Consider the following 11,438-nt stretch of genomic DNA (forward strand, 5'->3'; position numbering starts at 1 on the left):
CCACAGAATGGAATATATTTTCATATCAAGATTGGTTGGAAAAGGGAAAAATGTCTAATCTTGTTTTCTACTTTTTATATTGGAAATGCCTACTTATGTAATAGTACCCAAAAAAGAAGCTACAGAGGCCAGAGTAATAGCAGAGCTGATAGGGCATTTACCTTGCACATGGCCAACCCAAGTTCAATCCCCAGCATCCCATATGGCCCCCAAAGCACCACTAGGAATGACCTTTGAGTGAAGAGCCAGGAGTAACCCATGAGCACCACCAGGTGTGGGAGAAAAAGATAGAGGTCAGAGCAGGTAGGTTGCTTTCCCTGTGTGCAGCTGAACCTGGTTTGTTCCCCAGCATCCCATATGCTCCCTAGAGCACCTCCTGAAATGATTCCTGAGTACAGATCCAGGAGTGGGTCCTGCACATTGCCTGATGTGGGCCCCTTCCAAAAAAATGGATTTCTGATGAAGAGAGAAAAGATTGTTCACAAATAATATTATTATGTAGAATTGTACTAGCAAAATATCTCCTATAACTAAAAAGTTATCAGACCAATGTTTGAAGATAAATGGTTAATATACATGAATAAATTGATTTCATATTTATTACAACAAATAAATAAAAGTTGACATTTAAAACACAAAACCATTTATACTAGTTTCCCCCAAAATGAAATTCTCAAGGGGAATTCTAGTAAAATATGTACAATTTTTTTATAAAACTGATTAATTAAATTAAAGAACAGATGGAGAGGCATTCCATATCTATGGTTAGGAAGATTCAATAGTGTCAAAATACGATTTCTTTCTAACTTGATCCATAAGTATAACATAGAATCCAACTAAACTCAATAAACAAAAATAATGATGTTGAGAACTCAATAAACTTTTAGGCAATGACTTGAATGGCCCCACAGTGAAATATAATTTTCACAGATTATCTTTTGCTGATGTATTTTGTATAATCCATTAGCCATTTTATTTAATAATCAACACAAAATAATTATTTTGTGTCAGCTAAAGGAGCAGACTTGGGTGATTGGTGGCAAACTGGGATAACGGTGAAGGAAAGGTCACATTGGTGATGATATTGATGTTGGAACATTAAACGCCCCAAACAGCTATATTATGAAAAACTTTTAAACCATGGTGTTAAAAAAAAGTTTAAAGAAAAAGAAATGTTAACTTGAAATTGCCAATCTGAACTGCAGAATTATTTTCTTTTCATGATTCTGTCGTCACAAAAAGCTATAGTGTCGGTTGTCTTCAGGAGATCATTTGAAATGCAGGCCAGAACACAAGTCTTTCCTCCTAGAAGCAAACTGACAAGACCCAAAGGCAGTGGTGGGACATTGGGAGAAAACTCAATGAAACTAATGCATCTCTGAGAGTCCTTCACCCAACCAGAGTTGCATTCAGTTTTGAAGGAAGAATACACAGCTTCACCAATAAGCAACAACTCAGAAACTTTACACTCAAAACCAGAAACAAATTGAATTCTAGTCATTTGGAACATATAAACTCTTAAGGTGCCTAATGGGGCATTATGTTTGTCATTTTAAATAAATTCAGAAAGTTTGGTGCAAGAATTTTCCAGAGTGTACATATAGCAGCCTTAAATCCCTGATAACCAAATGAGAACCATATTCTATGCCCATATTTTTATTTTTGTTGTTCGCATTGATAATTTCAATTTCATGAACAAAAATGAAAAAAGAGAAAGATGGGAAGTAGTTGCAGGGAATGAGTAGAACCAATACTTAACTATCTCAGTATCTTTATCAGATATTTTATTTCAATAATTCAAATATATAAAAGAGGTTACTTATTTGAGTCATCCGATGATACCTAGAAATAAAAATATTTTTAAAACAAAAGAAACACAGAGGTTTATACAAAATGCACAATTAAATGTATTTATATGCAAACAAAATCTAATAAATTGAAATGGGTTTTAATCTTAGCAAATTCGTTGTGTTTGGTGTATTTGATTTATAAATGTTTGGGGTTTTGTAATTTTATGAAACACGTAAGCAAAAGTTTAAATACTTTTAAGTTAATTTTGAAGGAACTGTCAGATTTTTCCAATAAAATGATCATGTCTTGGCAAAAATTGTTTGACAATACTCAGATTTATTAAGACCTGCTAATGAGACTTCAGTTTAAAATTTGAAGCATTATTTCTAGAACTTGCCGCCAATTTTCTGAATTATCATTTGTGCATTTCTTCTCTTTTCAGATAAAGTTATCTGATTTCGGTTTCTGTGCTCAAGTTTCCAAAGAGGTGCCAAAGAGGAAGTCATTGGTTGGCACCCCCTACTGGATGGCTCCTGAGGTGATTTCGAGGCTACCTTATGGCACAGAGGTAAGCAGGGACATTCAATGGCTGGGTGCCACAGAACCTGACAGACTCAGGAAAGCAGGGTTTCTCTGTCGAAGATAGTTGACAGAGAAAAGCCCAGGTGATAAATAACTATTGATTGTACATGTGACTCATCAACCACTAGACTTTGACAGATTGACAGATGGTCGCAAAGGGACCCTGACCACCCTGAACATCTAGACATATTGATCAAGGTGCATTTTCCTGAGTTGCTACTACACCCAGGGTGAGCCACTCAAACTCAGATCCAATTCTTAGTGGCAGGAGACCATAAAGCCGTATAGTGCAACTTGAAAAGTGGCTGGAGATGCACAAATAGTGATTCAAAGAATAGAAGGTCTGACTCATACTGATGTTCTACTCAGATAGCCATTCACCACTTATTTTCCCTAAGGAAAAAAATTCTATATGAATGTCTTACCATTTAAAATATGACACAATTTCTATTTCTTCTGGAAAAAAAGAAATACCTTTTATATCTTTATATTTTTGTTATATGCAGCTGAAGAAGTAAAAGAAAGACAGTGATGGGAAGGGAGACAAGGTGCTTGTTCCAACTGGGCATAACATGTTTCCACAGTGTAGCCCAGATAGCAATTCTCAGAGAAAAGAATCATGGGAAGAGATGTCACAGATGAGAGAGCTAAGGAAATTAACATGAGTTAAGGCAGACTCTGCTCTCTTTCCCGTATTTGCTTGCCCTTGGATATGTACTCAACTTGTTTTTCTCACTAAGGTCCCAAGAGAATGACTGTTCAGTGAAGGTCACCACAAGAGTTATAACAGGAATGCAGCTAACTGATAAGGAGTATAATGAGACAGTTAGAAAGAAGGTGGCTGGAACTGGAAATTTATAGCATAGCTGTGGTTTCTCATTGTCTTGCTTTCCATTCTTCACTCAAAAGAATTACTTGTCATCTCTTCGTTCTCCTCCAAACCCCTGAAAATTGTTTGTAAAGCAAGGTTTTGTATAGGCTGCTTCAAAATACTAAAGACAGCAAAAATCTAAGAGGAAGCAAAGAACTATTTTTAAAAATTAAATCAACAAACAGTAAAGAATACTTGCTACATTGTACAATGCAGTTCTGCCATGTGTTATGACCATGTCAGACACTTGGCATTTTTTAATGGTTTCAATACAAGTTTTTCCTACATGTTTGTAACATAAAATGGAAGTATTTTAGCATCTGCTCTGATAAGCACTCAGTGACTAAAGCTAAAGTATAAGAAATAGTTATAACTCTCAGAATGTTAAGATAGACTTATACATGTTATTGGTGGAAGATTGAAGTTGACATTAAAGTTGGCATGAAGATCATTAGCAAATATCCAGTCATTCATCACGTTAGCCCACAAATATGCATCATAAATTTTGATAGGCTAAGGGCTAGAAAGATTGATCGACAGACAAGCTCAGGGCTTGCATGCAGGAGACCTGGGTTTGGTGTACAATCTGATATTTTCAACCTAACCAGGAATAGCCCCTGAAACATGTTGGATACAACCCATAAAACAAAGTCAATTTTTGTGAGATTACAATTACCAACTTTATTTATGAAAGAGTGGATCTGTTGGGTTATTTAGACATCGTCAACATCTCAGAACATTTTTCGAGTCTTTGTTAACTAATGGGTTGTGCCTAACAGGTGGACATCTGGTCTCTTGGGATCATGGTCATAGAAATGATAGATGGTGAGCCCCCCTACTTCAATGAGCCTCCCCTCCAGGCAATGAGGAGAATCCGAGACAGTTTACCTCCAAGAGTGAAGGACCTACACAAGGTGAGAACCGGACTCATGTTGAAGTCAGGAGCATTCTAGGATTCTTCAGTTTCTATATTTTTAGAGACTGACATATCACAGCTTTTAGTAGATATTCGTTTATGGACATACACATTGACACTAGTCTATAAATTCAAATATCTGTCTTTATTTTCACTCCTTGACAAGTGATTTAGCCTTTTTTGTATTATCTGTAAACGGGACAGTGATCTATACCTCTCTACTAGGTTTAGCTACTTATGTGAATCTGGCACTTAACTCAGTTTTTCATTGTGAAAAACTTATAATGTACTGGGACTGTTTTAGTTGCTGTGTTACCACAACACGATTGTATTCAGTTAAGAAGGCATATAAAAATACAAACAAATACAGGAGTAAAAACAAAACAAAATAGAAAGTGGTCTCTCTTATTGTGAATGGAATAAAAGCACTACAGTTATAATGTTAGTCCAGGAGAGGATATTGGGGCCATTTTAAGTTGAAGAGTGTTTTTATTTTAATTTTAATTCTCTAAACTTTTAATTATAGTTTTGATAAGTTTGGATAATATTTAAGTTTATAACAGTGATATACAAAGCTACTGCACAGTATCACCACCATAGTGCCCAAGACTCTACACTAATATCATTAATAAATTATTTTGGGGGGCCAGAGAGATAGCACAGTGATACGGCATTTTTGCCTTGCATGCAGCTGACCCAGGACAGACCTGGGTTCATTCTATATGCCCCCCCAGGAGCGATTTCTGAGTGCATAGCCAGAAGTAACTCCAGAGCTTTACCAGGTGTGGCCCAAAAACAAAAACAAAAATTCTTTCTTAAATTAATTTATTTTAAACACTATGGTAACAAGGTTGTTCATAATATAGTTGGTTTTCTTTTTCAATTACAAAGTTATTCATGATTGAGTTTCATTCATAGAATGCACAACACCCTTCACCAGTGCACATTTCTTACCAATAATGCCCCCAATTTCCCTCCTGCCCTCTTCCCTGCCTGCCCCTGAAACAGACCTTTTTCTTCTCTCTCCTATTCTCTGTCTTTCTCAATTTTTTTCATTTTTAGACACTGTGGTTTTCAATAGTTATTGAAGGGGTATCGTGTCTATCACTTTATCTCCCTTCAGCACACAGTTCTTGTCCAGAGTGATCATTTCCAACTCTCATTGGCATAGTTGTCCCTTCTTTAAATTAAGTGCACACTCCAGCTCTTTGTGGCAAAGCTTCATACCCTGGACTGATCCTCCTGGCCCTCATCTCTATTGTCTCTGGATATTATTACCATAATACTTTTATATAGCACAAATGAGTGTGATGTCTCCATGTCTATCCCTCTTCCTCTGGCTGATTTCACTCAGCACAATATTCTCCGTATCATCCATTTGTAAACAAATTTCATGATTTCATTTTTTCCTAACATCTGTGTAGAATTCCATTTTGTAGATGTACCAGTTCCTTTATCTACTCATTTGTTCTTGGGAACTCGGTTTGTTTCTAGATTCTGGCTATTATGAATAGTGCTGCAATGAAAGAGGAGAGCAGGAGGCTTTTTTGCATTGTACTTTTGGGCTCCATCGCGTATATTTCTAGGATCGTAGTGCTGGGTCATTTTAAAAGCCCATTTCTAGTTCTCTTTTTTGAAGAATATCCACATTGTTTTCCAAAAATCCTGGACCCATCTTTGGAACCTGAGTGGAATGGCAAAGTAGCGCATATAAAGAAATCTGAGAGGGCCCGGAGAGATAGCACAATGGCGTTTGCCCTGCAAGCAGCCGATCCAGGACCAAAGGTGGTTGGTTCAAATCTCGGTGTCCCATATGGTCCCCCGTGCCTGCCAGCAGCTATTTCTGAGCAGACAGCCAGGAGTAACCCCTGAGCACCGCCGGGTGTGGCCCAAAAACCAAAAAATAAATAATAATAAATAAATAAATAAATAAAAAAAATAAAGAAATCTGGGAGAAAAATTACTCAGACAAACTGAAAAAAATACTGATTCTCCTTTGGCAAAAGCAAAGTGTCAAAGCAACACGTCAGTAAAATAGGGGGAAATTGTGCAGATCAAATAACATTATTGCTAAGGGACAAAATCGCTCTTTCCTGCTTTCGGAGACTTGAAAACAGGACTAGGCTCAGCAAAAGTGATCTAATGTCAAGGAAACTGTAGTGCTGGAAACACAAGTAGGAACAGAGCTTTCCAAGAGTGTCAATCTCAAATTTACTGCCATCAACACTAACCTCATTTACACTTACCTTCAATCTGCACCATGAATGCAGAGGGAGAGTGAACTACTTTAAGTGGAAAAATAGCTTATTATGGGAGCATGTTCTCTTCCTTAATCCCTAAATTGTAGGAAAGAGCCTCAATAGAATAAAATCATTCATAAAGATTGCATGAACATATAGAAAATGTAAGGAGACTAATTTAACTGTAGAATCTTCCTTAGACCGCCGAAATATGAAAGAAGTGAGCAAATATTCTCAAGTCATGTATAAGCAGAGTTGATCAGAAACTGGAAACCACACTAGGCTATTTTCTGAATAGATAAATAATAAGTATAATAATTCAACAGCAAAGACAATAATGGAAATATTATAAATCTGGTGTTGAAAAAAGTCAGAAAGAGAAGATTTGATGAGTTTTTATGTAAAGGACAAATAAGGAAAATTTATTTGTTCTTTTATAATTCAGTGTAGTGTTAGTCCTTTGCAGATTATTATCAGAAATGGGCCTGAGCTCATCTCCTAAGAGAGTAGAAATATTTGGCTTTATATCTTGGTGGGTAGTAAAGGGTTTAAAAATTTTCCAAGAACATGGAGAGACAGGGACCTTGAGACATCATTATGGTGTCAGGATATTTTTTGTCTGGGGTTTTAATTTTAATAGTATAAATTTATAATATAAATTATATACAATATAAATAATATATAATTCATAATTTATAAATTATATATTATGTGCCATAATTTATATATAATGTATATAATATAATATTATAAGTATTCTAAATCATAGTATCTAAACAAAGATTTAAAAATAATACTGGAGGGGCCAGAGAGATAGCACAGCGGTAGGACCTCTGCCTTGCAAGCGGCTGAACCATGACTGACTTTGATTTGAATTCCAGCATCCCATATGGTCCTCTGTGCCTGCCAGGAGAAACCATGAGCGCTGTCGGGTGTGGTCCCCCAAATAATACTATAAAATAAACATTTAATATGAATTTGGATGTATGTAAGATACTACAAAATAGTAAATTATAAGAAATTAAATGGAAAATGCTGTGTCTATTATCCTTAATAAAGCTTTTCTTCAGTAAAATGGATTCTAGAGAGTCTGGATGATTTCAATTGTTATAAAAATAATTCTTATATTGTTATAAAAATCATTGTTACAAAAATCTTCATATTTATACCATATTTAAATTTTTGTGGTCAATGCCTAGACCAGGGGTGGCGAACAGAATTTTGACCCTCACTCAAAATGGCAAGATGCAATACCGTGTGTGTTTAATATATTATTGTTAAAATTAGATGCTTTTGTGTGAGTGTTTGCCTGTTTTGGCAGGTCACTGCGTGGTGTGGCTCTCTGACTCTCACCGTTTAAAATTTTGGCTCTTTGTGTCGAACTTGTTCGCCATCCCTGGCCTAGACAAAGTAGCAGCTTCATTCCAGCTGCAGTCACCACTATTATTACCATTATCATTTTAATGAAGAAACAATTAAATGTTTTAAATCATACATTTATTTATTCCTGTTCTCGCCAACTTGAAGGGAAGGAAGACAACTCAGTAGTAGTATCTGATTTTGCTTCCCTAACATGTTTTTTCTCATGGCAAGTTAGTTTAATTTGGTTTTGGTTGATAAAAACATTTTTCTAAATATAAGCTAGAAGGTGAGTTTAAGAGAATTGCATTAAGAGAATAACTTTGTCTGTTAGCCTTCATCATGGTGTCTTATGTGTTTACAGGTTTCTTCTGTACTCCGGGGATTCCTAGACCTGATGTTAGTGAGAGAACCCTCTCAAAGAGCCACGGCCCAGGAACTCCTTGAACATCCATTCTTGAAACTGGCAGGTCCACCATCTTGCATCGTTCCCCTTATGAGACAATATAGACACCACTGAGGAGAGGGGTCATGTCGGTCAAAAAGCTAGAGGACATGCGCATAATTCAGGAGAACTTGAAACCACAGGACATGCAAAAGACCAGCTGATTGGTGGGACAATGTGATGACCAGCAGGGTTTAATAGACCAGGGCATCTTCTTGTGTCTTAAACAGGCATCTCTCCACTGACAGCTGGCATGATCATTTGGAACACTGCTTTAATAAGTCATTATTATATTTTTCCACCATTCATCCAGAAAATCAGAAGGATTCAGACAAACTCCATTATGAAATATCCTAGCCACATGCAGGGTAATATGTATGTAGGGTTTTCTATATTGAAAGAATACTTTTCTGGCAAAAAAAAAATAAAAGAAAGGAAACAAAAAGCACTTTTTTCTTAATGGTAGCAGTGTAATGTATTTTGCAATGAATTTGTAATTTTTCTGTACAATAGTTTTGATAATTTATAGTACTTTGATGTCACGTACCATTGTATCAGTTAAAGTAATACTTGTTTACTAGCAAGAGTTTGAACAAAGCCTTTCCTACTTTTTTATCCCTTTCAGAGAACCAACTATTCTATAGGAACTTTGAATACTGAATGACTCTCAATCACCGTCAGCTTTAGTAAAATATCTTTCTTATCTTAACAAGTGTCTTATGTGATGGAAGAAGATTTCAGAGTGATGGTGATTGTGGTGCACATTTCATTGATTCAACCAAAAACAAAATAAAATTTGAGCCACAATTTACCACCAAACTACTCCTTGGGATAAAGCTAAATATCTTAGAAAATTACTCCATCCTTGATGCATAGTGGGATGTTTCTCCTAGAGCCCTCTCTTAAGTGGGCATGCCATGTCCCTTGTGGCCAAATTGCTCTTCCAAGGAACAATTTCAGTGCTGAGATCATGGGTCTCAGTTCCTCCAAATGTACATTACAATCAGGCCATGAGACTTACAGTATCACAAAGAAAAAGGAGAGAGAATGGGACAAGATGTTTGGTTTCATTTGTCACTGTTTTTTAAAACTGTATGCTAGCACACCAAACTCTTGTCTGTACTTACCTTTGTATCACAGTATTAATTGCTATTGTTCACGTATTGTGCTGGAAGTCTGAACCGACTCTAGAGGAATAATAGGAAAGGGGGTGTTTTACCGGTATGATCTTCAGTTGTGACCATGTTATAATGTGTTTCTAACATAGGAGAGTTGTGCTGCTGTCTAGATCTTCTTGAATGTTGATAAAAATGAATGACTACTATAATACATTTTGTGTTGCTTGTTGGATGAATTTGCATGTTAACTGTAGGCCAATATAGATTTGCCTTTAAAACCCTGGAAGTGCTACATAGTCATGATTAGTTTTTATTAATTATGCATCAGATAAAAGCCATTTGTTACCAAACTAGAAAACCAGAGGTTTTTTCATAATGATTTCGTCTACTGTAATAAGAATGAATTTAAATTTGTGAAAATGCACTGGTTTCTCTAAGCATAATTAATGAATAATTTTAATTAATAGGTTGTTTATTATTTATTATAGTTAAAAAGGAAAAAAGGCATAAAATGACCTTCTACTGGTTAGATTTTCAGTTTTCTTCCAGACTGAAAATGCTTCAACATAAATAAGATCCTTAATTTTATTTCATAAAACACACATCAATGTTTTATGTACTATATTGAAATATTAATATAAATATGTAAGAATAAAACTCTAAATTCCGAAAGTGACAGTCCTAAAAGTTCACAGAACAGATTGTATTATTATAACCAGTACCATATAGACTAGCAATTAAAAAAAAACTTTTTATAATCGGAACAGATGCTAGAACCATTATGGAAAGTAGTAGATTTGGGAGTCCAACCATTTTTAAGAGTGTCATAGAAATTTTCAGTAATTTTCTTATCACTGGGTATTTTTTAATGTAGTCATTGAGTTTACCAAAAGTTACTGTAGCTTAAAAAGATTTTGTGAGCACTATTGGCAGAAACTGCACTTGCAAATAAAAATAAATGTTCGCCTTTTTTTCTATTGTGTTATTGGAACCTCTAGTGATTTCCAAATTTATTTTCTTTAGAGATGAAAATTAGTCAGTATATAGTTACATGAAGCAAGGACAAATATCCCCATTCTTTGAGCTCATAAATAGTGTACAGCAATGGAGTAGATAACATTGTTAATGGGCAGGGGAGTAGTATTCAATTCTGGAAAGCCAAATTTAGGGGAAGTTATTCATTTCAAAGACTTTCACACCACATCCCCACTACAAATGCATTGCTCTCATCTAAAGGCTTTTTACCAACAAAAAATATCAAAATTAGAGTATTAAGTGAAATAGAGGAGAAAAGGAATATAACTCAAATATAACTCAAACACAGGCTTTGCTTCTAGGATCTAATGTTCCATCGTTGGTACAATATGGGTCACCCATATTGAACATATTGAACAACTGACTCCTATACCCAAAGCCGAGAGTAGCCCCTAATTAATGCAGAGGATATCAAAAACAAAAAATTATTCTCAGTATCCAAGGTAGAGATAAATATTGCCTAGAAAACAATTTGGGGAACCTTCTCTCATTTGGGTGACAGGAAAGATGTCAATATTTTTCTTATGTCATCGCGGTAGCTATATCTGTATATATTTGCTCTCTCATCCAGAAATTTTGAAAAGTGACAATCCTCACAAATAGCCCAAGATGAAAGAATAAGAGCAATAGATGCCTTTTTTTGGCCCTTAAAAAAAGCAGTTTCTCTGCCGCCAATGATTCTCTTCTCCTATACAAGATATACTATGTCTTATCTCATTCTCATACTCCTTTGCCTTGGATAAAGAGGGAATAGGGATCGGGCCAACCCACTTAACTAAACAATAAAGTCTCTACAACTTCAAATTGGAGTTTTAGAGACAAGCACCATGAGAGAGACTTGCAAGAGATATGGCTGTACGTCAGCAGTTGGAAGTGGCTGAGCATTACTCTAAGACACACATACCATTTATACCAAGACCAGTCTAATGAAAGCTATCGTAGTCCTCAAAGGAAATCACTTAATTCATACAGCTTCCCTCTTCCAACAAAATCTACAAGACATCAATTCTGGCCATTTAGTTTATCAGATGTACCCTCCAAAACTGCCTTCATAGGCTATGAGTTAGTGTGAGAGCCTGTG

General features: G+C 35.7%; 1 protein-coding gene across 1 annotated transcript in view; it reads left to right on the plus strand.

Moving 5' to 3' along the window:
• The window catches only part of PAK5 (p21 (RAC1) activated kinase 5), a 177,053-nt gene extending 166,760 nt beyond the window's left edge, over positions 1-10,293 (plus strand). The window contains exons 7-9 of the mRNA XM_049780224.1: positions 2,234-2,359; positions 4,024-4,158; positions 8,124-10,293. Coding sequence (XP_049636181.1) covers positions 2,234-2,359; positions 4,024-4,158; positions 8,124-8,279 — 417 coding nt within the window. The 3' untranslated portion in view covers positions 8,280-10,293. The remainder of the gene's footprint in view (positions 1-2,233; positions 2,360-4,023; positions 4,159-8,123) is intronic.
• Positions 10,294-11,438: the final 1,145 nt, after the last annotated feature.

Source organism: Suncus etruscus, chromosome 9 (assembly GCF_024139225.1).
Source record: "Suncus etruscus isolate mSunEtr1 chromosome 9, mSunEtr1.pri.cur, whole genome shotgun sequence".
Classification (NCBI taxonomy): Eukaryota; Metazoa; Chordata; class Mammalia; order Eulipotyphla; family Soricidae; genus Suncus; species Suncus etruscus.